Genomic DNA, 26,836 nt, shown 5'->3' with positions numbered 1-26,836 from the left:
TGGCCAGAGGAGGCCTACTCATGGACGGGCCAGTACCGCGAGTGGGTGAGCACGCCTCCCGTCTACTTCGCCGCGACGCCAGAGGAAGAGGCGTCCCACCTCGAGCGATGGAAGGAGCACTGGCTCCGCCAGGAGCAGGGCGACGGCGAGGAGCAGATGCGCTACGAGGCCATGCTCCAACGCGACGCGGAGGCGCTCCGGCTCGAGGAGGAGGAGGAGCGCGCGCGGCTTGCCGCAGTACCGCCGCCCCAGCAGATGCCGGAGGAGGCTGTCCTGGCAGCGTACCAGGCGGCGTTCGGGTGGGCTGGCCCTGCTTCGGTCTTCATCGACCTCACCTACGACGGCGACGTCGAGGGCAAGGGCAAGGGCAAGGCCGACGACGTCTAGGGCAGCGTGCGGGGCGGCAGCAGGCGGGCGCAGACTTTTTTAATGTTTTTATTTAATGTTTATTAGATGTAGGTGGACTTTGGCCGGCGTTTGACCAGCCACTTTTATGTTTAATTATGTTTATTCCGTGCAACTTGTTTTTTTCACGCTGCCACATTTGGGTCGGCCTCCCCGTTGGGCGGTCAAGCCGACCCATTTTAAAATACGGACGCCGGCGTCCGCCTGGCCGACCCAAACGGACAAAAAGCGAACAAAGTGCGCGTCTGTTTGGGTCGCCCCGTTGGAGTTGCTCTAATATCCTGGTGGAAGAGGCATGCAGTAGCACCGGTCCTCCCGTCGTGGTGGAGACCACAGCCACAACGCGCTGCTCCTACGAGTGGCCCTCGGCCTGGCTCTCCGCAGCACAGCCGCATCACGCGGCGGAGGAGGCCCCTAGCACCTGCCGCTATCGTTGACTTCAACGACGTCGATGCGGCTCGACGCCCGGCCTGCACGCGTAAGCGGCAGCCTCCGCACGCTCACCGTCCACGACGACGGCGACCCGTGACGCCCGCACCCGCACATTGCCCCCGACGAGACGGCGACCTTGGATGGAACGGCCCACCGGAGGCACGGCTAGCGCATAGTGCACGCGGTGGCCCCCGGCCCCGATACCTTTGCTCCCGGCTAAGACGTGCCCGGCGCACGCGGCGGCCAGCGGTCTGCGTCGCGAGGTGTCGCTCCCCGGCACACGGGCGCAAGGGAGCGAGGCGGCCAGGTCCGACTGGCAGAGCCCCCTCGCGTGTGGCATGGCGGCGATGGGCAGCGGCGCCATGGTCGTGTGTGAAAGGGGTCGAAGCTGCTGGGAATTTCTTATTCGTGGAACTGGAGCCACGAGAAGCGATGTAGGAGTATTATAGGAAAGTTCTGATTCCATCATGATGCAGGAGTATTAGTAAATTGATTTATTTTTCTTAAAGTTGGTTATTTGTTTTCTTAAAATTTGTTATTTGTTTCCTCTAGAAAATTGCATTGATGATATGGATCACTTAATTTGGATAAGTTAGGAAAGCTAGGACCTGTCTCTTTTTGTACAATAGGAAAGTGTTTGTTTATAAGAAAATAGTGGAGAAAAAGTAAACCGGTCGGATGGTGAGAAGGGAGATGAAAAAAACCAGACGAAAAAAATCAGTCAAAAATGGAGGGACTATTCAACCAACTCGTCCATTAGGAGTAGAGATTAATTTTAGATTTGTATGTATTTTTTAAACTATAAGAAATAAATTTTTTCTGAACCATTAGTTTTTTTAGGGGTATTCTGAACCATTAGTTGTTGGCGAGTGAGTGAGGTGTCAACGGCAGAGGGAGCGAACCAGCTAATGGGCTGCAGCCCGCTTAGAGTCTGTATCAGTTACTGAGCGCTAACGCGGTGATTTGGCGCCTGAAGCGCCAAATAGGGCCTCCCATATTCGGGCGTTATAGAAGTTGCCACAATTGTTTTCTAACAAATCTATTTGTCATTTTCTTTTCTCATTTTGAGCTTCTTTTTTTTTGAATGCACTCCGCTCTACGGCATTTTATTCAACTGGCGAAGGCATATCTGACTGCACAATGCATTTTTTTTGAGCTTGTCTTTGACGAAGATATACAGGTAGCACCCGTGGACGCATATGCATCGACGGCAGAGATTTAAACCAAACCGCGGTTCAGAGATACAGTACAGATAATACATAGTACTATATCATATCATAGCTGGTTCTTTCGGCCACGCCGTATGCACGCGCTCAGGGCCAAGCCTAGCTCTGCTTGCCGCCGTTGGCGTGCGACGGCGCCCTCGGCGACCTGAGCCGCTGGAAGACGGCCCTCTGCCGCAGGTTCTCGCGCAGGCGGAGCGCGTCGAGGAACCGGTCCGGCGCGACGCGGCAGAGGTACCACTGGAGCCGGTGGCCCAGGTTGGGCATGCACAGCGGGCCGTGCCCGATCCAGCGCGCCGCCGCCCGCGCGTACGCGTCCGACGTCGGCATGACCAGCCGCGACAACGGGCCTTGCTTGCCGCGTTTCCCGGCTCTCCATGTCATCTTCGTCTCCACGAAAAGCGGGGCCTGTTGGTTGTAAAATTAATAAAATGATATGGTATGAAATGTAGGAACAAGAAAGTTGGTCTCCACGCATTTTTCTTTCAGCGTGATGGTCTTGGGCGAAATGCTGGACGTTTGCACACTCACCTGGCATTGCACGTCGATCCCTTTGCTTCTGTACTCAACGTAAAGGCTCCTGGAGAACTGAGCAACATACCTGAAATTTAAATCCTGTGTGATGTACTAGTATATATTTATCTCAGAAAATCGAGAGAGATGTAGGAATTTGTGTCTTGTAATATTTTATATGTCCACTACATTGTTATACTCCCGGAATAAAAAACCTCGGTGTGGAAGTATTCATGGAAATAACCGGTAATACTTGATGTGGAATTGTACTTAAGAAAATATACTTAAGGAAGCCGGTACGGCTATACTGGAACACAGTGTATATGAATACACAGAAATTATACCCGGGAACAGTATAGAGCGGAATGCCAGGTTGTTCGTAGAATTGGCTCTATGAATTGTTAAAGCCTGTGAGTTTGATTTTGATTTCAAACTCGGCGCATGACTCACACATGCGTGTATGGGACCTTATTGATTAACAGTTTTTGGACTTGGTAACTGGTTGTTAATTATTGTGGTTGGTTTGACAAGTCACAAGTCCTAACTGGAAACAGATCGAAATATCTGAAACTTGGAGTCTATATAAGGTCTCACCCTCTAACCTCAATATGCATTGTGAGCGGCACCACCGATAAGGCAAAGGAATAGAGGGTAGGTTGTTTAGCTCCAAAAACCTAATTTTTCTAACATTGGATCCGAGCCGGTTAGGGTTAACCTCATCGTCGGCAACTCGATCGATCCATGATCAATTCCTCTGCGTACTCTGCCGACCCACACCTGTTCACCTTGGGAATTAAGATCGATCTGTTGTGTGCTTCGTGATACAACTCGCTACAAATCGATTCATATGGCCCCGCACACAAGTCGCTCCAGATCGATTTGATCTGCACCTTCGCCGCCGGACTAGCTCGCCCTCTCGCTCATCGATCTGGCCGTCCTCGTGGGGAACCGGCGCCTACTACCATGTCCTGGCGATCTCATGGAAACTGACGTCCTCCCGCTGCACCATGTTCTTCCACGGCCTCGCTCGCCGCCCCTGCCGCAGCTTCCAGGAATCCTCACTCCGACAGACGAGCTCGCCCATCCCGCTGCATCTGCCGATGCCCCATGTTGCGATGTGTTGAGCCCCATGCGAGCACGCATCAAGTTGCCCAAGGCTTCACCGGATCTGAAAACTGGTTCTGCTAGTTATTAATTCAGTTTTTTGAAGAACATGCATCGGAAGACTAGCAGTATTCGTAGCACTAGTCCTTATTCTGGATCGGTTGTCTCTGTGTCTCTATCTGAGGTGTTCTAGTAGTATACTAATTCATGTTGATCACGGAGGAAGAGTAGTAGATTACTTTTCGCTGGCTAAGTAATTTTGTTGCCAAACATCAAGCACTTGGATCTTGGAAGGACCGGAGAAATTTTCTTGATGTCCTGAATTTGTTACGCGCACGTGATCCACCACTCAAATTGAGGAAGGAGAGTGCAGGAAATCTCTCGCCACTGCGGAACAAGTCGGAAGCGTATTTGTTGCTGTTGCAGGTACAGTACTACTTGGATGTTCAGACGAATTGACTAATTGAGTCAGCTATAGGCGTCTTGCTCCTACTTCTAGTACTACTTGCATGAGGAATTGGGATTTCTTTGCCGATATCTACAGATTGAGAAAACTAACCGGAAAAGACCAAAATTTAAATGCCATTATTGTGGATATAAAATGGCTACTTATGTCATGATCATCGTATGGTTCTTTCGTTCCTGAATATGAGAGGACACAGACTATGTGGAAAATTACGTGCAATTTGGAATATATTTTTAGACAATACTCTCATAAAGTGATCAATAATATTTATGGATTCTATTCTTGTTGAAAAACATAGTGTACAAATTGCATGGATAATTAGTGCAATCTGGAATAGGCATCTGCTGGGAATACATTTTGCTGGATATATATTGGTTAACTCTATGCAGAATTTATTGAAAGAATTGAATTTTCAATTTAACTTCATTGCGATATGGGACATTATTTGCTCTATGGAGGAAGATAGAAACTCTCCGAGGGAAGGATTTTCCTAAATATTATTGGTTACACCTTGAAGAGGAAGATATAGTATTTTTTTCCAATGCAATTAGGCAAAGTGGAAGGTATGTCTATAATCTGTATGCACTGGATTTTTCATATATCATATACTTTCATGCAAACAATTCCAAGGAAATTCCAAAGTCAATAAACTTGGAATTGGAAATTATGACCTCAAACTCCGTTTTGTGGAGGAAAATTATTATTGATGGATACACTATTATACTAATCTTGCATGAGAAGGAATTCAAACAGTGTCTATTATGACAATCACTTATTTATGATGGAAGATGGGAACCACTCCGTGGAAAATTAAGAAGTTTGCTCTCACTTAACGGTATGCACATTGCTAATATTTGCATTAAATATGAATTTGCCGCTACTTTTTCAAATAGTTGGATTGTGAATTTAAGCTTCTATGTATTACATTGCTGGAATACAATAGCAATTTTATTGACTTGCTAACAATACCAAAGGAAATTATATATATTGTGTGGTTTGTCAATGCTGCTAAATCTTATACACTTTGGAATTGGAAATTTTACCATGGAACTCCCTGGTGGAGGAAGAATATTATTGTTATAGGAAACACTATATGCAACTTCAATGTGAAGGGATTTAATTTATGGTTCTATCTTGGAACCCATTGTTTAAAAGGAAATACTATTTGGAAAAGGAAGAGTGGAAATATTGCTCAATGATAAAATTAGTGCATTACCGAATTTCACATGATGGTCTATTCTTTCTTGATGGTCCATTGGAAGTTAGCAACCCAAATTGTTATTCGGGGAAGATAACTCCATGGAGAGGAATGTTGATAATGGGAACACATGCTTGGAATTTATTATTTTTGTTATGGACGACTTGGTCACATATAATGGAACGGAATTGAGTGGCTTACTAATTCCGGAGTTCAAAGTTTTAGTGGGAGGAATTTGGTTTCGGAAGCACCTATATAATGGGTATTTGACTTGCACGCCTTTTCTTAAGGTGGAAAGAGATAAAGAAACTTCACATCGTTTATATATATACTTATGGTATTTTTTTTGGTCACTCCCACTAGGCCTGATTGTTTATTTCATTTTACTCATCGATGATTGCACTTTATATGGTTACATGTTTGCCTTTTCATTATACAAGTCAGAAGGTTTTGTTGTGCTGTTCACATGTTGTACTGAAGTGGAAAATCAGTTAATTAAAGTATATCAAAGTCTTAACAACTGATTGGTGGGGGAAGTACACTTCAGGAATATATCAATTTAATATGTAAAGAGCATGGAACTACATTCCCCATTGTCATATAATGTATACTTCACAATTGAGTGGAGGAATTGAATATCTTTGACTGGAAGGAAGTATTTAATTTTGGAAGAAAATTATCAATTACTGCAAAGCACACACCAGGAAATTGTTAATTGTTATTCTAGTGGATCAAGGGTTTTTTTTGCTCTGGAAAAGGAAAACTGGTGGAAAGTGGGAGTTGATATTTTTATGGATAATGGTGGAACTATTGGCAATCATACTAGAATATAATTTTGACCCCAAAGGAAACTACAAGTGAAACTCCTGACACTAACATGCTTAGGATAAGTGGGAGGAAATAACTGGAATATCGAGTCTGGATAATTATCGTATGTTATTTGGGGAAGTGACTCTGAATTTTTAGAGGAATAATTAAAGTCTTTTTAAAAGGCTTAAATTTTCCATCAATGCAAGCTACGGGTGGAAGCATTGCCGGAAGGAATAAACTCAATGAGGAAGAATACAAGTTTGGGAACTTGTTACTTTACCAAACAACCACAAGCCTATCGGTAGTAAATGGATTTATTTAGCTTCTCTGGAATTTAGAGAAAGTGGGAATGAGGACAAGGTTTGATAACTGAATATATATTAATTCAGGATCTTGTTACAAGCATCACATCAATGGTATATCAGGTCATATGGTTTTCTTAATATGGAAGATAATCATATACAAAGATTAGCGTGAAGTGTTTTGTGTTACTACTATATGTGCTAACTATGTTTTTTTTGTTTATAAATATCACATTGATGGAAGTGAAAACTTGGTTATCCTCAAACTTTCTTATGAAAGGTATGTCTGATGCTTCCTTTTTTTGGAAGTGGAAATCATAGAGAATGTTTTTCTATGGAAAAGTGCAAACCTGTCTGAAACCTTTGATAATGGGAATTATACTCTGTGAGGAATTATGTTTGAACTCAAGAGGAAAAAGAAAGAATAATGACCTGACCTTAGCCATGCCACTGAAACTATTGCTATTTTGATTAGCATGATAACTCACACTTGCTGGGATTATTAGCAAGTGCAAGGTGAATCCTGGAAAGATTGTTGGAATCATAGGAAATGCCTATGGGGTAATGTCAAGGAATCATGGATTATCTATTGTACTTTGATGGTCACAATCTTCAGCTGCATGTATGGATATACTGATGTTGTTTGTTCGCAAGAGGATCTCCATTAAAGGTAATCAATTTGTTATGTTATGTTTTAATATTTTATTTTGTAGGTGTTCATAATGTATAAAGGAAACAGGGTTTGAATGTTCTTTCTGTATGAAAGATGAATACTTTGATGCAATTTAAGCATTAAAGGAATGCATGAGGTAAGGGAAATATTTTAATATAATTATGGTCATGGAAGAGCATCATAACCTGCTACTTTGTGATAATATGACTCCAAAAGTCACAAAGTTTATACATGCAACGTGAATGCATTGAGGGAAGGAATTATCTTTTGTCCATGTTAATAGCATGGGAATTCACTTTGTTGGATAAAATATTTTCAGCCAAGTGGGAGATGTAGGAATTTGTGTCTTGTAATATTTTATATGTCCACTACATTGTTATACTCCCGGAATAAAAAACCTCGGTGTGGAAGTATTCATGGAAATAACCGGTAATACTTGATGTGGAATTGTACTTAAGAAAATATACTTAAGGAAGCCGGTACGGCTATACTGAAACACAGTGTATATGAATACACAGGAATTATACCCGGGAACAGTATAAAGCGGAATGCTAGGTTGTCCGTAGGATTGGCTTTATGGATTGTTAAAGCCTGTGAGTTTGATTTTGATTTCAAACTCGGCGCATGACTCACACATGCGTGTATGGGACCTTATTGATTAACAGTTTTTGGACTTGGTAACTGGTTGTTAATTATTGTGGTTGGTTTGACAAGTCACGAGTCCTAACTGGAAATAGATCAAAATATCTGAAACTTGGAGTCTATATAAGGTCCCATCCTCTAACCTCAATATGCATTGTGAGCGGCACCACCGATAAGACAGAGGAATAGAGGGTAGGCTGTTTAGCTCCAAGAACCTAATTTTTCTAACAAGAGAGAGGTAAAAGGTGCATGAGCACCGCGAGAGAGAAGTGCAAATTAATAGCATGATGACCAACCACCTACACCAGAATCCCAGATATGTCTAGTGTTTTTGGATACCGTTTGGAAGCGGCGTAGACGGAGTAGAGTGGGAAGGAGGGGATGGCCTCCGACGACCCGGAGCCGATGTTGACGACGGCGCCCCTGCCCCGCTGCACCATCCCCGGCAGCACCGCCGCGGTCACCTCCGTCAGCGTCCACAAGTTCACCCGTATCATCCGCACCCACGCCTCCACGTCCATCTCGTGCAGGTACACCGCACATGGTTTGGCAACCCCGGCGTTGTTCACCAGCAGCCCCACGTCCAGCCCCTCCACGGTCTCCTGGAGCCGCCGCATCGCCTCGTCCCCTGCCAAATATAACCAGCATCAGTTCATACAAGGTGAAGTAGACGGTAACAGTCAGCTCCATTTTGTTTCACAAGGTCGCTTGCGTTCACTGCGTGTCGGTTCGTCCTAGCCAGTTTTATTTACCTTGAGGTGTGGCGACGAGCGAGAGGTCGAACACCACGGTCTTGGTCTGCACGGCGCGGGTCTTGGAGATGGTCTCGGAGATGTCCTGGAGCTTGGCGGGGTCGCGGCCGACGAGGACGAGGTTGAGGCCCCTGCGCGCGAGCTCCAGTGCCAAGGATTCGCCGATGCCGGACGTTGGACCGGTGACGACGGCCCATGCCCCGTAGCGGTGGCGGAGGTCCGTCGGCCGGCGCAGGAGGAGGGCGAGGTGTGGAAGGAGGCGGAACACCACGGCTGCTGAGTACAGAGCGCCGATAGTGGCCAGGGAGATGAACCATGGCTCCTGCCGGAGGAGAGCGTCGCCGCACATCATCTCTCTGTCTCTCCACAGTGTGTCGCGCGCGCCGTGGACGTGTCGCTGGCTCACTGCGTGTGCTAAGCGCTCGAGGTTCCCGCATTAAATAGGCAGATTTGTTATCCATAACTTTTTTTTAAACTTGTTATCCATAACCACTTAGTATCACCCGATGGATCACGCCGCGTCGACCGCCTCGGTGGCCGCCGGAACTGATTTTGATCTGAAGTCTAGGGGACGGCGTTGATTCGAGTTGTGCGTCTAACCAGTTGGTAATAGCCATATTCGAGTCTAGGGGGCAACCTCTAGCCACAAGCCAAAGATGGTCTCTTTACAATTGCAACAAGGCTTTTGTTGCAATGGTGACGTTGACAGCCCCAAGCTAAAGATGCTTCTGCATCAACAAAGGAAAGAGAAAACTTCATACATCAAACGGCCGGTCACTTTTGAAAAGATCAGCCAGTTATGCGTAGCGCGTCTCATTGCGGGGGGGGGGGGGGCGGGGGGGGGGGGGGGGGGGGAGAGCTTTAAGTCAATAATTACCCCCATGAAAAATAACATCTAGATGTGAACCGAATTATTTTTAGCACGAAAGGTTTTCACGGATGCTCGTATGAAGTTGCCATGGGGACGTGTTGTAGATTGCCACGAATCTCCTCTCTACCTTTTCTTTGCTTCCCGGAAAAGCAAGAAACACACGAATATAGGGGCATGGATTACCATGTGTTTTTAAGTAATGTTGCCATGTGAGTTTGAGCAATGTTGTCACGCAAATTTGTAAAAAGAGTTTCTATGTGATTATCTGCGATGTGCCATGTGATTTTGAGTGATGTTGTCGGACTCACTAGCTAACACTGACGGATAGTGTGGGAGAAAAATTGCCACGTATTAGAAATGTTAAAGGGTACTACCAGTCTACCATGCATGGCCGGTGTCGTGTGTGTGAAAAACAAAAAAAGTCATTACAAAAGTTGCCATGGTTGCTCTATACATTTTCTAAATATATTTCATGCCAGCCGTTTTTTTCTTAATCGGATTTGCATGTCTTCATTGGCGCTCTCAAGTCTAGAACCTACAATTTTGAAGCTAGAAGCCTGTGTATTTTGCACTTTGCTGATTTTGGTTTCTGCCGTCGTTAGCGTGATAGGTTGACCACGTCGTCGCTCAGTATGGTTTTAAGAAGGGTAGCTGTGCCTTTGGTTTAATGGAAGCTCTAGTTTCTGGTTTCAAAGAAAAAAAGAGTGTGACTAGTTCTCAGCCGACTGAGACTTAACAAAGTCTTAATCAAGTGAGAGGAAAAAATTTAAAGGAAATTTTACACGGATCTTCATGTAAGTTCTAACGAATATAGTATCGACTGAGATTTTGTTAGTCTCGCTCGACTGAGATTTAACAATTCCAACAAAAATTGTATATCCCGTGCACACAAAATCCAAGGGTCAACACGCCTCACAGCACTTGACTGTTTTGGTTTCCTTGCTTACTCGCCGCTGCCTCACCTCGTCCTCCTCCTAGACGCACCCGACGGCGCTGCATTCTCCAGCCCGGCGACGCTGGGTGGTATCACGGTTCAAAACGAAAAGATTGTGAAAAACCGGTGCCGTCTAACGTCCAACCAGCCACTTCCTAGTGGATTTCCGATTGCATGATGAGCGCATCCCATGGATATATCGAATTCATACACAATTCGTGAGACCGGTGACGGACAGAACCTTGGGAGGGAGAGGAGCCACTTTGTTGGCTCGAGCGGCACTGCAACCATGTGAGCGGCCGCTGTAGTACCTTTTTTTTGGAATTGTTTTTTTTTTCTTTCTGGCAGCATGCAGTACCTCATTTGTTTTTTTTTTCGAGTCTGCAGTACCTCATTCAGCTGTGTTAGTGTTAGAGCATCTCTAATAAAAGATGTACATGCAAACCAACCTGTGCTTGGATGGTTAGAGGGACTGTGCTATCCCAGCCCATCGGGGTTCAAATCCTGGTGCTTATAGATGACTTTCGGCGATACACATGCAGTGGGATGAGACGTTCACGCGCTTACAATGACTTCATAAATCTCAAGATGATATGCCGGCTAAGTCTTTCGGAAGTGCTCATGGAGATAGGGTGTGCGTGTGTGTTCATAGGGATGAATGTATGTGCGTGTATATAAGTACTTGTGTCTGTACTGATATTTAAAAAAATTAGAAGATGTACATGAAAAAATAACTAACTTTTGCATCTTTGACCAAAACCACCTCTTCAACAGATGGTGTAGATGCAAAAATATTTACATCTCCGTCTTCCGAAGATGTAAACTACAACACCTTGCGGTGCAAATTTGCATCTCCATCTACAAGAGATGTAAAAAGACAACCGCCCGCCACCGCCAAGTGTCGCCCGCCCAACTCCACCGCGGCCGAATCGCACCAAATCGCCGCCGCCGCCGCCCCCCCCCCCCCCCCCCCCCCCCCCCCCCCCCCCCCCCCCGCCGTCAGCCACCACTAATTTGCGCCGTCCGATTCCAGCCCCGCCGCCGCTCCTTCGTTAGCCCCCGATTGTCGCCTCCCATCCGCCAGCCCCCGGTCGTCGCTCGAGTCGCCCCGCCCCCACCCCAGCCCTTGGCCGCCGCTCCAATCTCGCTGCCCCTGCACCGTCCGCCTAACCTCGCCGCCCCTGCGTCGTCCGCCCACCTCCGCACACCGCCACTCCGACCTCACCGGACCCCGCCGCCCCCTCAAATGAAGTATTAGTTGAAATATAGTTTTTACATCTTCCATTGGAGTAGTTGTTTTGCATCGTCTGGTGAAGTTGACCCTTTTTTGAGATGCAAAAGGCAGTTTTTGGAGATGTAAATTTTACATCTCAAAATTTGCATCTTCTATTGGAGATGCTCTTAGCAAGACCAAAGGTGCGTACCGTGTTCTAGCGCTTTGTTGCTAAAGTTTTTGTTTGAGGGTGCCTTCAAACTGATTGAAGTGTGGCAGTACCTGTATTCAACAAATCTCTCGCTTCCTCCCAAAATAAACTACTACCTAGCTCTGCAACACTTGAATACTAATATCAACAACTTCCGTAAACTTCACGTCTGGCTTAGATGAAGTTTATTTACACTCAGAACTCTGCATAACCTTTTTTTTTACAAAAGAAAAAGTCCAGACTTCTCACAAAAAAGCAGCAAAAGCAACAGCCACTTTCGTCATAAGCCTGTATAACCCTGGCCCGTAAATAGGCAGTAATATAACTTTATTTGCACAAGACACATACAGTAGCTCTACAAACCTTTTTCGATCCACGCCCAACGCATGCCTAACATCTGTAAATGGCAGTGGAAAGGAGTGAAGGAAGGGGTCACGGTATCTGATATCTCTATCATGGGTCGATCGGGACAAGATACTTTTGGTCGATCAGCAACTACATACAAAAGATACTTCAGGAATTACAAGGGCATGAGTGTGATCATCACATACATATTTGTTCTACTAGGGTTACGAGCTAAAAATTCTTGATACTGGGGACAGGAGACTTGACGAGAGAAACTTCAATCCACTAGAGCCTCCAGGGAAGTAGGATATGGTGTAGTAAGCAAGAGCAAGGACCTGGAACAAAAGCAAGAGCAAGGTCACTTCTTAAACAGTAGGCTTGAGTGCAAATGCACACTGAATTGTTTCCGGGAGTTAGAAAAGCATTCTTTGATAGGGATAAGGAAATCATTATGCCTCTAAATACAGAAGGGGAGAGGGCATTTCACTAAATCATGGCCCCGATTATGAGCTTGTTATGTAGATGTAGAGAAAATGAAATGTTGCTGGAATGAAGACAAGTCAAAAGAAGAAGAAAAAGACACACCTGAAGGATTGAGAATATCACCGACAGGAAATAGCTGTGAAGCACCATAGAGACATAAATTGTGCCAACCATGCATCCGGTGAACCCCACTGTAAATGGTAGCCTCTGAAACATAGAAATATGCAAATGTTTGCATCAGAAACCCCATGCATTTGAAGATTATGTGGCATGACGATATTGCATTGCATCCTATTTACGAATCTGAGCAAGTTCAGGCGCAATTTAGTACTCCCTCCGTCCGGAAATACTTGTCATCAAGATGAATAAAAGGGGATGTATCTAGACGTATTTTAGTTCTAGATACATCCCTTTTATCCATTTTGATGACAAGTATTTTCGGACGGAGGGAGTACTTGGTACCAACAACTCTTGTCCCGTGCCTATGCCTAAATGGGTGCTTTAATTTGTATTCTGGGAAAAATCCACTGAATCAATATTGAAATGTTCATTGCTGCATTTCAGAAATAAGAATCCGAAATTTCATGCATCGACAGAAACCAACTCTAGTGCACATCAGCAGTTGCACTCAAATCAAACTGTACGCATCCACGTGCCTCCCCTGACTATTGCATTGCATCCTATTTACGAATCTGAGCAAGTTCAGGCGCAATTTAGTACTTGGTACCAACAACTCTTGTCCCGTGCCTATGCCTAAATGGGTGCTTTAATTTGTATTCTGCGCAAAATCCACTGAATCGATATTGAAATGTTCATTGCTATATTTCAGAAATAAGAATCCGAAATTTCATGCATCGACAGAAACCAACTCTAGTGCACATCAGCAGTTGCACTCAAATCAAACTGTACTCATCCATGTGCCTCCCCTGACTTCCACGAGACCAGGGAAAATGTTTAAGCCATACACAGGAATCAGGACAATACAACTGATTCAACACATCAGTTCTATTACTTTCAAGTTTCAAGTATATCCAGAAAATGCAGTTTTAAACTTAAGTATCTCTTACAACGGACTAGGTTTTCTGTATGTCGTTGGCCAACATGAGGCTTCCAGACAGACACTTGATTGATTATGATTAATCAGTACTAAAAGCCCTTCTATAATCCAACAATATTGGATTAAGCTCAGAAATCATGTTAGATGGAGGATAGCGAGACCAGCATTACTGCAGAAGCTAGAAAGCGCAGAAATAGAGTGAACTTAGGTGTCCTCTCAGATTGAGCCAAATATTTTGTTTGTTCGCAGGTGGGGGGAAAAAGCAAGACTCCTTATGTTGCCCCTGGTATTAGGATTTAGGAGAATCCACATCCAAGAGGTGAGCTCACTGGAAAGATCAAAGTCCATCAATATTGCCATCACAAAGTTGTCAACTTCCACTACTCTACTTCTTTTGGCATGTTCAGATCAAGATACTTCACACAAATACTTCATTTTCCTAAATGTTTTCTTATTTTTCTCTTTCTTCTGAATATCGAGTTTTGGATTCTTGCATTGATGACTTGCAGAAGACCAGATTTGATGGCATTGAAATAAATATTTTACAGAGACTTTAAAGAGCATTTTCAGGTTGTGTACAAATGATAACGATATGTAGGTTCAAAGACATTTTCCCTGGGACAGTTCTCGAGTGACAAACATCCTTGAGATTTATAATTAACCTTCAAGAGCTGAACCAAAATCAATAAGTTCAAGGGCTCAACAAGATAACTAGATTGGCTCCACATGAAAGGAAATTTATTTATTTTCTTAAATAAGAAATACTGAGTTTGAATAGGTTGACTGAAGGAAAGGCCTACTTGATCTGCTTGCTCAATTTTTCTAGTGTCCTTTCTGACTTGCTTATTTAAATTAAGCACAGAAATATTGCTCAGTAATTCCTATACTATTCTCGTCTCAAACATTCAATATAAACAGCAGAAGCAGAATAAAAAGGGATCCCTTGAACCCCTCTACTCGAGTGAAGAAGTAATGCATGCAAAGACCCAGGTAAGAGCTCTTGGTTCACAGGGGATGTCCATGATGTAAGATCACAGCCACAGAGCTATTGGTTCTCCTCGAAGAAAAGGTGATCAGCTAAATTCCGGACTTTGATTTGGGGAGTGATGATTACTTTTTCAGTTATCAAGCACTACAAGAGACTAGAATTGTTTTGTGATAGGACCCCTTCATATGTGTAGCATGTTTTGTACAAATAACTCATCTGTGTAGCCTTTTTTTTTCTAAGTTTACAGGGCCCTGTTTGGGGATTTGGTGAAGAATCCTCACCAAATCAACTCAGTGAGGTTACACGGAGTACCCGGTCAATCCAAGAGGATTAAGGGAAAATATCATGACTACCTTGCATCTTTCCGGTCAATCCATCCACGTTTTGTCTTGACTCATTTTTCCTGTCCCTATCCAAAGCACTAACTTTCTTTATATACAATCAAATGACAAATAGCTGGTCAGTTAGCCCTCCTCACCAACAGATATGGCCATCAGCTATGCTACAACTGATCCTCAAGGGATTTTCATTACTATGAAGGTCCAATGATATTCCGGTATACAGGACAGACTAGCAAATGACAGCCTTTAGCTGTCTGCATAGAGCACATGAGCTCACCACCAGATTAAGATTTGTAACTTGTTTCCGCATGTTCCAAAACAGGAATCATATTTGGTTAAAAATCACGGCACCGAGTAGATGAGTTTTGACAGGGTAATCTCTACTTCGTCACTACCAAACAAGACTATTTGTAATTTCTTACGAAACTGTAAGCAAATGAACAGCAATAGCGGCAATCCGCGGCAATAGAGTACCTCTTTTGACGTCATATGGGCGAGCTGGTTGGCGGGCCCTTTGAGCGCGAAGAGCGAAGCGATGATGAGAGCGCAGCCAAGTGTGAAGCAGATAGCGAACTTCTGCGGCATGAGCACCATGACGGGGAGGAAGAGCGTGAAGGCGATGAAGACGAAGAAGATGCCGGTGGCGAGGAAGAGCCCGAAGTACATGAGCGCCTTCCCCGAGGGGAAGCTGCTGGTGGCGCCCTGGAAGCTCCCCGGCAGCTCCCGCACGCCCTTGGACACCCTGCAGCACACGGATCAGAACGCACCGGGTCAGAGGCAGAGAGCTACCGAGCTAATCGCGCCCAGATCCCTCGGCTCGGAAGGCAGCGGAGCTTGGCGGGAGCGGATCAGATCTGAGGGGCTAGGGCTGGGGAGAAGGGGGCTTACACATTGAAGGTGCCGGAGACGGTGTCGTTGGCCGAGCGGACGGCGGCCTCGATGTCGAACGGGAGGGGGGAGGAGGAGGAGACGTCCGACCGGGTGGCTGCGTAGGAGTTCCAGTCGGCAAGCAGGGAGGGCTGCGACTCCGCGGCGGTGCTGGGGGAGGCGGAGCCGCCGGTGAACCAGGACTGCGCCGTCTTCTGCATCGCGGGGGTGCGGGTTAGCTGCCGGCGGCGAGGTGAGATTGAGGTGGGCTGGGACGCGGCTGTGCGTGTCGAGTCGCGGAGGTGGAGGAGGCGCAAGAGATCGAGGGAGAAAACGAGCAGACTCTTAATTATTGAACGTTTTTGCAAGACGATGATAACTTTCCGGCGAAGTATCCAGCGAAAACCCGAAAGCTTTACTTCAAAAAGAAGACACCAAAGTGCATTTTCTCTGCGAAATACCCGGACCAAAAATACAAATACCTCAAACATAATAAAATTTACTGAACAACTACTACAGCTACAAGACTAAACTTGTTGATGACAGCTGAAAAATCTTCATACATATGCCTTTAAAGACCAAAGCTCTGAAGTTGTAGTCGCCGTCATTGAACCCTTAAATCTGAAGCACCTAATATCAGATCGTGCCTGTCACAAACTTGTGCAAACTCTTAGCGCCAGCAAGCATGTTTTTTAGGCAACATCTAACATGCTTAATCCCATAAACTATCTTATATACTCACTGACATTTCTGATTTATTTATGATAAGTGTAACACACTCCGGCCAAACCTATCGGTTCAACCATCAGTTTTTGCATGTTGCGTACACATATGATGAGAAACTCTAACCTCGTCGGAGCTTGTTGACTCCCTCTTGATGGACGAATTCGGGGACAATCGAAGCCCAGAGGACCAACTTAAGGATGAAGCGCCGCCATTCGTCCAAGTGCCGCCCGTGTGGGAACTTAACAAATCCTAACCGAAATTTAGGCGGAGTCGAGGCACCAGGATTCTCCTCCCCTCCACCAACCACTAACAAAGGGGAGAAGGATCCATGGGCTAGCTGGTGGAGCTTGGAGGGGAGGAGAACTTTGCCCTAGTCGCCTTAGGGGGAGAGAAAGGAAAAAAGAATACCCAAAGTGCATCCTATATTTCATAAATATCAACAAAAACAATATCCAATACCATGAAAGGAACAATTCAACACATACACGAAAAAATAAAGATCAACAACAAATAAAACTACATTATAAACCAGCAACAAGGAAAAAGTCGCCTGACACAAGCCAGCTCTCCAAGATGTTATTTGTGTTGGTCATTAACACCATCAACAAGTTGTTGGCCAAGGCCATGGAGTTCGGGTTGCTTCGCCTCCTAGCACCTCGAGACCTAATGATCGGCATCTCGGTGTATGTTGATGATGTCATCATCTTCTGCCTTCCAGGCGGAGAGGAGTTGTTTGATGTTCGATGCTTACTTGCGCTCTTTGGGCATGCTTCATGGCTACACACCAACTTCATGAAATGCTCGGTGTCCCCTATTGGTTGTTATGAGGTGGAGGCCCGGGAGGTGGCGTCGGTAATGGGGTGTTGGTTGGCACACTTCCCAAAAAAGTATCCCGAGATCCTGTTGGTGAGAGGATTGTGTCGTCTTATGCATCGTGGGGGTAGTCTAGTTAGCTGCCCATCGGCGAGATGAGGTGGGTGTAACGCCCCGGACACACCCGCCGGTGGTCGTCACTCCTGGAGGGATCTAGACTGGCCCCACAGATCAATACTAGTCTTTTCTGCGCACTTTGTCCTCACTCGTGCGCACCCGGGAGCAACTTCCCGGTCGGTCACCCATCCTGACACTACTCCAAGCTAAGCACGCTTAACTTTGGAGTTCTGTCCGAATGGGCTCCCGGAAAAGAAGGAATTCCTTATTGATATGAGTAGTCTATCATCCCTAATAAGCCAGGATATCACATACACCCCCACTCAGAGGAACCGACGTCCTCGTCGGGCCACAGGAACGTTCCCTCTTGGCACATACGTCTGTGCTTCCAGTCCAGTACATGTGCCATGCCGTGTGCCACGACGGGTCACAAACGTCATGAACAACATGACCACACACCTGTCCGCAACCATCCATGTAACCGCGAGGGTCGGCTCTGATACCAACTTGTAACGCCCCGGACACACCCGCCGGTGGTCGTCACTCCTGGAGGGATCTAGACTGGCCCCACAGATCAATACTAGTCTTTTCTGCGCACTTTGTCCTCACTCGTGCGCACCCGGGAGCAACTTCCCGGTCGGTCACCCATCCTGACACTACTCCAAGCTAAGCACGCTTAACTTTGGAGTTCTGTCCGAATGGGCTCCCGGAAAAGAAGGAATTCCTTATTGATATGAGTAGTCTATCATCCCTAATAAGCCAGGATATCACAGTGGGCTGGAACGCGGCTCTGCGTGTCGAGTCATAAAGGCAGAGAGAACAAAAGAAAACAAGGAAGAAGACAAGCAAACATTGGTTATTGAAGGTTTTCCTCTGACGTTGCTATATGTACTTCCTTTTTCTTTGGCAGAATGTGATACATACTTTTCTGTAGATCGATTTCTCAAAAAATATCCATAGTGCTTTTCTTTTGGGTCAGACTTTGATGCAATTATTAAAATTATTAAAGGAGAATATATAGAGAAAGTTGTAGAAGTAACATTCTTTTGCGGTGAATAGAGGTACCTTTAAAACCGTTCACTTTGTTGTATGCATCGACTGATGCAGAGGGCGGGGTTAATCCTCCTTTTCGAAGACAAAAACCAGTTCACTTTGAATCTTTCACCTTAGGTGAAGTATTTGACAAAAAAAACTACCACATTTGGGGCCGTCGTCCCACTAAACTACAATTTTCAAAAAAATTACGAAAAAACTACCACTTTTTTTCTATTTTTGTTGCAAAAAACTACCCAAAATGATTGATGACTGTTTCAGACGGTTTAAACATGTTTATGACAAACGGGACCCACCCATCAGGACTAACATGGTAGGAAAGTCAACGTTGTTTATTTTGTTGTTAAGTTGACCGTTATTATAGATGAGGCCCACACGTCATCATCAACCTTCTTCCTCCTCCTCCTCTTTCTCTCTCTGGCATTTCAACATACAAAGCCGCTGCCCTGGCTTCCGATCCGCAGATCCCATAGGGCTATGATTCGTCGACTCCGGAGATAGCTCCGTCGGCCACGTGCCTCCTACGACGAACCTCTGTTCAGGATCCCATGATCTATCTGTTGGGTTTCGTAGTAATTTCAAAAAAATTCCTACGCACACGCAAGATCATGGTGATGCATAGCAACGAGAGGGGAGAGTGCTGTCTACGTACCCACGCAGACCGACTGCGGAAGCGTTGACACAACGTAGAGGAAGTAGTCGTACGTCTTCGCGATCCAACCGATCAAGCACCGAAACTACGGCACCTCCGAGTTCGAGCACACGTTCAGCTCGATGACGATCCCCAGACTCCGATCCAGCAAAGTGTCGGGGAAGAATTCTGTCAGCACGACGGCGTGGTGACGATCTTGATGCACTACAGCAGCAGGGCTTCGCCTAAACTCCGCTACAGTATTATCGAGGAATATGGTGGCTGGGGGCACCACACACGGCTAAGGAATAGATCACGTGGATCAACTTGTGTGTTTCTGGGGTGCCTCTGCCTCAGTATATAAAGGAGCCAAGGGGGAGGGGGGCGCCGGCCAGGAGGAGGGCGCAGAAGGAGTCCTTCTCCTTCCGGGAGTAGGACTCCCCCCCCCAATCCTAGTTGGACTAGGATTCCCCGAGGGGGAAAGAGAGAGAAGGGGGGCCGGCCACCTCTCCTAGTCCTAATAGGACTAGGGGGAGGGGGGAGGCGCGCGGCCACCTTGGGCTGCCCCTTTCTCCTTTCCACTAAAGCCCATCTAGGCCCATATGGTTCCCGGGGGGTTCCGGTAACCTCCCGGTACTCCGGTAAAATCCTGATTTCACCCGGAACACTTCCGATATCCAAACATAGGCTTCCAATATATCAATCTTTACGTCTCGACCATTTCGAGACTCCTCGTCATGTCCGTGATCACATCTGGGACTCCGAACAACCTTCGGTACATCAAAATGCATAAACTCATAATATAACTGTCATCGTAACCTTAAGCGTGCGGACCCTACGGGTTCGAGAACAATGTAGAAATGACCGAGACACGTCTCCGGTCAATAACCAATAGCGGGACCTGGATGCCCATATTGGCTCCTACATATTCTACGAAGATCTTTATCGGTCAGACCGCATAACAACATACGTTGTTTCCTTTGTCATCGGTATGTTACTTGCCCGAGATTCGATCGTCGGTATCCAATACCTAGTTCAATCTCGTTACCGGAAAGTCTCTTTACTCGTTCTGTAATACATCATCTCGCAACTAACTCATTAGTTGCAATGCTTGCAAGGCTTATGTGATGTGCATTACCGAGAGGGCCCAGAGAAACCTCTCCGACAATCGGAGTGACAAATCCTAATCTCGAAATACGCCAACCCAACATCTACCTTTGGAGACACCTGTAATGCTCCTTTATAATCACCCAGTTACGTTGTGACGTTTGGTAGCACCCAAAGTGTTCCTCCGGCAAACGGGAGTTGCATAATCTCATAGTTATAGGAACATGTATAAGTCATGAAGAAAGCAAATAGCAACATACTAAACGATCGGGTGCTAAGCTAATGGAATGGGTCATGTCAATCAGATCATTCAACTAATGATGTGACCTCGTTAATCAAATAACAACTCATTGTTCATGGTTAGGAAACATAACCATCTTTGATTAACGAGCTAGTCAAGTAGAGGCATACTAGTGACACTTTGTTTGTCTATGTATTCACACATGTATTATGTTTCCGGTTAATACAATTCTAGCATGAATAATAAACATTTATCATGATTATAAGGAAATAAATAATAACTTTATTATTGCCTCTAGGGCATATTTCCTTCAGTCTCCCACTTGCACTAGAGTCAATAATCTAGATTATATTGTAATGATTCTAACACCCATGGAGCCTTGGTGCTGATCATGTTTTGCTCGTGGAAGAGGCTTAGTCAACGGGTCTGCAACATTCAGATCCGTATGTATCTTGCAAATCTCTATGTCTCCCACCTGGACTAGATCCCGGATGGAATTGAAGCGTCTCTTGATGTGCTTGGTTCTCTTGTGAAATCTGGATTCCTTTACCAAGGCAATTGCACCAGTATTGTCACAAAAGATTTTCATTGGACCCGATGCACTAGGTATGACACCTAGATCGGATATGAACTCCTTCATCTAGACTCCTTCGTTCGCTGCTTCCGAAGCAGCTATGTACTCCGCTTCACATGTAGATCCCGCTACGACGCTTTGTTTAGAACTGCACCAACTGACAGCTCCACCGTTTAATGTAAACACGTATCCGGTTTGCGATTTAGAATCGTCCGGATCAGTGTCAAAGCTTGCATCAACATAACCATTTACGACGAGCTCTTTGTCACCTCCATATACGAGAAACATATCCTTAGTCCTTTTCAGGTATTTCAGGATGTTCTTGACCGCTGTCCAGTGATCCACTCCTGGATTACTTTGGTACCTCCCTGCTAGACTTATAGCAAGGCACACATCAGGTCTGGTACACAGCATTGCATACATGATAGATCCTATCGCTGATGCATAGGGAACATCTTTCATATTCTCTCTATCTTCTGCAGTGGTCGGGCATTGAGTCTTACTCAATTTCACACCTTGTAACACAGGCAAGAATCCTTTCTTTGCTTGATCCATTTTGAACTTTTTCAAAATTTTGTCAAGGTATGTTGTTTGTGAAAGTCCAATTAAGCGTTTTGATCTATCTCTATAGATCTTTATGCCTAATATGTAAGCAGCTTCACCGAGGTCTTTCATTGAAAAACTCTTATTCAAGTATCCTTTTATGCTATCCAGAAATTCTATATCATTTCCAATCAGTAATATGTCATCCACATATAATATCAGAAATGCTACAGAGCTCCCACTCACTTTCTTGTAAATACAGGCTTCTCCGAAAGTCTGTATAAAACCAAATGCTTTGATCACACTATCAAAGCGTTTATTCCAACTCCGAGAGGCTTGCACCAGTCCATAAATGGATCGCTGGAGCTTGCACACTTTGTTAGATCCCTTTGGATCGACAAAACCTTCTGGTTGCATCATATACAACTCTTCTTCCAGAAATCCATTCAGGAATGCAGTTTTGACATCCATCTGCCAAATTTCATAATCATAAAATGCGGCAATTGCTAACATGATTCGGACAGACTTAAGCATCGCTACGGGTGAGAAGGTCTCATCGTAGTCAACCCCTTGAACTTGTCGAAAACCTTTTGCGACAAGTCGAGCTTTGTAGACAGTAACATTACCGTCAGCGTCAGTCTTCTTCTTGAAGATCCATTTATTCTCAATTGCTTGCCGATCATCGGGCAAGTCAACCAAAGTCCATACTTTGTTCTCATACATGGATCCCATCTCAGATTTCATGGCTTCAAGCCATTTTGCGGAATCTGGGCTCACCATCGCTTCTTCATAGTTCGTAGGTTCATCATGATCTAGTAGCATGACTTCCAGAACAGGATTACCGTACCACTCTGGTGCGGATCTCACTCTGGTTGATCTACGAGGTTCAGTAGTATCTTGATCTGAAGTTTCATGATCATTATCATTAGCTTCCTCACTAACTGGTGTAGGTGTCACTGAAACAGTTTTCTGTGATGTACTACTTTCCAATAAGGGAGCAGGTACAGTTACCTCGTCAAGTTCTACTTTCCTCCCACTCACTTCTTTCGAGAGAAACTCCTTCTCTAGAAAGTTTCCGAATTTAGCAACAAAAGTCTTGCCTTCGGATCTGTGATAGAAGGTGTATCCAATAGTTTCCTTTGGATATCCTATGAAGACACATTTCTCCGATTTGGGTTCGAGCTTATCAGGTTGAAGCTTTTTCACATAAGCATCGCAGCCCCAAACTTTCAGAAACGACAACTTTGGTTTCTTGCCAAACCACAGTTCATAAGGCGTCGTCTCAACGGATTTTGATAGTGCCCTATTTAACGTGAACGCGGCCGTCTCTAGAGCGTATCCCCAAAACGATAGCGGTAAATCAGTAAGAGACATCATAGATCGCACCATATCTAGTAAAGTACGATTACGACGTTCAGACACACCATTACGCTGTGGTGTTCCGGGTGGCGTGAGTTGCGAAACTATTCCACAATTTTTCAAATGTACACCAAACTCGTAACTCAAATATTCTCCTCCACGATCAGATCGTAGAAACTTTATTTTCTTGTTACGATGATTTTCAACTTCACTCTGAAATTCCTTGAACCTTTCAAATGTTTCAGACTTATGTTTTATTAAGTAGATATACCCATATCTGCTTAAATCATCTGTGAAGGTGAGAAAATAACGATATCCGCCACGAGCCTCAATATTCATCGGACCACATACATCTGTATGTATGATTTCCAACAAATCTGTTGCTCTCTCCATAGTACCGGAGAACGGTGTTTTGGTCATCTTGCCCATAAGGCACGGTTCGCAAGTACCAAGTGATTCATAATCAAGTGGTTCCAAAAGTTCATCAGAATGGAGTTTCTTCATGCGCTTTACACCGATATGACCTAAACGGCAGTGCCACAAATAAGTTGCACTCTCATTATCAACTCTGCATCTTTTGGCTTCAACATTATGAATATGTGTGTTACTACTATCGAGATTCAACAAGAATAGACCACTCTTCAAGGGTGCATGACCATAAAAGATATTACTCATATAAATAGAACAACCATTATTCTCTGATTTAAATGAATAACCGTCTCGCATCAAACAAGATCCAGATATAATGTTCATGCTTAACGCTGGCACCAAATAACAATTATTTAGGTCTAATACTAATCCCGAAGGTAGATGTAGAGGTAGTGTGCCGACTGCGATCACATCGACTTTGGAACCGTTTCCCACGCGCATCGTCACCTCGTCCTTAACCAATCTTCGCTTGATCCGTAGTCCCTGTTTCGAGTTGCAAATATTAGCAACAGAACCAGTATCAAATACCCAGGTGCTACTGCGAGCATTAGTAAGGTACACATCAATAACATGTATATCACATATACCTTTGTTCACCTTGCCATCCTTCTTATCCGCCAAATACTTGGGGCAGTTCCGCTTCCAGTGACCAGTCTGCTTGCAATAGAAGCACTCAGTTTCAGGCTTAGGTCCAGGTTTGGGTTTCTTCTCTTGAGTAGCAACTTGCTTGCCGTTCTTTTTGAAGTTCCCCTTCTTCTTCCCTTTACCCTTTTTCTTGAAACTAGTGGTCTTGTTGACTATCAACACTTGATGCTCCTTCTTGATTTCTACCTCCGCAGCTTTCAGCATTGCGAAGAGCTCGGGAATAGTCTTGTTCATCCCTTGCATATTATAGTTCATCACAAAGCTCTTGTAGCTTGGTGGCAGTGATTGAAGAATTCTGTCAATGACGCAATCATCTGGAAGATTAACTCCCAATTGAATCAAGTGATTATTATACCCAGACATTATGAGTATATGCTCACTGATAGAACTGTTCTCCTCCATCTTGCAGCTATAGAACTTATTTTAGACTTCATATCTCTCAATCCGGGCATTTGCTTGAAATATTAACTTCAACTCTTGGAACATCTCATATGCTCCATGACGTTCAAAACGTCGTTGAAGTCCCGATTCTAAGCCGTAAAGCATGGCACACTGAACTATCGAGTAGTCATCAGCTTTGCTCTGCCAGACGTTCATAACATCCGGCGTTGCTCCTGCAGCAGGCCTGGCACCCAGCGGTGCTTCCAGGACGTAATTCTTCTGTGCAGCAATGAGGATAATCCTCAAGTTACGGACCCAGTCCGTGTAATTGCTACCATCATCTTTCAACTTTGCTTTCTCAAGGAACGCATTAAAATTCAATGGAACAACAGCACGAGCCATCTATCTACAATCAAACATAAACAAGCAAGATACTAATCAGGTACTAAGTTTCATGATAAATTTAAGTTTAGTTAATCAAATTAATTAAAGAACTCCCACTTAGATAGACATCCCTCTAATCCTCTAAGTGATTACGTGATCCAAATCAACTAAACCATAACCGATCATCACGTGAGATGGAGTAGTTTTCAATGGTGAACATCGTTATGTTGATCATATCTACTATATGATTCACGCTCGACCTTTCGGTCTCCATGTTTCGAGGCCATATATGTATATGCTTGGCTCGTCAAGTATAACCTGAGTATTCCGCGTGTGCAGCTGTTTTGCACCCGTTGTATTTGAACGTAGAACCTATCACACCCGATCATCACGTGGTGTCTTAGCACGAAGAACTTTCGCAACGGTGCATACTCAGGGAGAACACTTCTTGATAATTTAGTGAGAGATCATCTTATAATGCTACCGACAATCAAAGCAAGATAAGATGCATAAAAGGATAAACATCACATGCAATCAATATAAGTGATATGATATGGCCATCATCATCTTGTGCTTGTGATCTCCATCTCCGAAGCACCGTCATGATCACCATCGTCACCGGCGTGACACCTTGATCTCCATCGTAGCATCGTTGTCGTCTCGCCAAGTTTATGCTTCCACGACTATCACTACCGCTTAGTAATAAAGTAAAGCATTACATCGCGATTTCATTGCATACAATAAAACGACAACCATAAGGCTCCTGCCAGTTGCCGATAACTCGGTTACAAAACATGATCATCTCATACAATAAAATTCAGCATCATGTCTTGACCATATCACATCACAACATGCCCTGCAAAAACAAGTTAGACGTCCTCTACTTTGTTGTTGCAAGTTTTACGTGGCTGCTACGGGCTTAAGCAAGAACCAATCTCACCTACGCATCAAAACCACAACGATAGTTTGTCAAATAGACTCCGTTTTAACCTTCGCAAGGACCGGGCGTAGCCATACTTGGTTCAACTAAAGTTGGAGAGACAGTCGCCCGCAAGCCACCCGTGTGCAAAGCACGTCGGGGGAACCGGTCTCGCGTAAGCGTACGCGTAAGGTTGGTCCGGGTCGTCTCGTCCAACAATGCCGCCGAACCAAAGTATGACATGCTGGTAGGCAGTATGACTTATATCGCCCACAACTCACTTGTGTTCTACTCGTGCATATAACATCAACATAAATAACCTAGGCTCTGATGCCACTGTTGGGTTTCGTAGTAATTTCAAAAAAATTCCTACGCACACGCAAGATCATGGTGATGCATAGCAACGAGAGGGGAGAGTGCTGTCTATGTACCCAGGCAGACCGACTGCGGAATCGTTGACACAACGTAGAGGAAGTAGTCGTACGTCTTCGCTATCCAACCGATCAAGCACCGAAACTACGGCACCTCCGAGTTCGAGCACACGTTCAGCTCGATGACGATCCCCGGACTCCGATCCAGCAAAGTGTCGGGGAAGAATTCCGTCCGCACGACGGCGTGGTGACGATCTTGATGCACTACAGCAGCAGGGCTTCGCCTAAACTCCGCTATAGTATTATCGAGGAATATGGTGGCTGGGGGCACCGCACACGGCTAAGGAATAGATCACGTGGATCAACTTGTGTGTTTCTGGGGTGCCTCTGCCTCAGTATATAAAGGAGCCAAGGGGGAGGGGGGCGCCGGCCAGGAGGAGGGCGCAGGAGGAGTCCTTCTCCTTCCGGGAGTAGGACTCCCCCCCAATCCTAGTTGGACTAGGATTCCCCGAGGGGGAAAGAGAGAGAAGGGGGGCCGGCCACCTCTCCTAGTCCTAATAGGACTAGGGGGAGGGGGGAGGCGCGCGGCCACCTTGGGCTGCCCCTTTCTCCTTTCCACTAAAGCCCATCTAGGCCCATATGGTTTCCGGGGGGTTCCGGTAACCTCCTGGTACTCCGGTAAAATCCCGATTTCACCCGAAACACTTCCGATA

At 45.2% G+C, this 26,836-nt stretch overlaps 2 protein-coding genes across 2 annotated transcripts; both read right to left on the bottom strand.

Moving 5' to 3' along the window:
• Positions 1-1,976: 1,976 nt before the first annotated feature.
• On the bottom strand, positions 1,977-8,998 carry LOC125522255 (very-long-chain 3-oxoacyl-CoA reductase 1-like). The gene is made up of 4 exons (XM_048687332.1): positions 8,521-8,998; positions 8,108-8,396; positions 2,592-2,661; positions 1,977-2,468 (listed from the first exon to the last, which is right to left on the bottom strand). The coding sequence occupies exons 1-4, from the start codon at positions 8,870-8,872 to the stop codon at positions 2,163-2,165; spliced, it is 1,017 nt and encodes a 338-aa protein (XP_048543289.1). The 5' UTR covers positions 8,873-8,998; the 3' UTR covers positions 1,977-2,162.
• A 3,044-nt stretch (positions 8,999-12,042) lies between these two features.
• LOC125522474 (protein transport protein SFT2-like) lies at positions 12,043-16,195 on the bottom strand. Its single transcript, XM_048687533.1, has 4 exons — positions 15,852-16,195; positions 15,438-15,705; positions 12,680-12,784; positions 12,043-12,429 (listed from the first exon to the last, which is right to left on the bottom strand). Exons 1-4 carry the CDS (start codon positions 16,049-16,051, stop codon positions 12,319-12,321), a joined length of 684 nt encoding a protein of 227 aa, XP_048543490.1. The 5' UTR covers positions 16,052-16,195; the 3' UTR covers positions 12,043-12,318.
• Positions 16,196-26,836: the final 10,641 nt, after the last annotated feature.

This window comes from Triticum urartu, chromosome 7, assembly GCF_003073215.2.
Source record: "Triticum urartu cultivar G1812 chromosome 7, Tu2.1, whole genome shotgun sequence".
Taxonomy (NCBI): Eukaryota; Viridiplantae; Streptophyta; class Magnoliopsida; order Poales; family Poaceae; genus Triticum; species Triticum urartu.
This window is presented reverse-complemented; position numbering and strand designations above follow the sequence as displayed.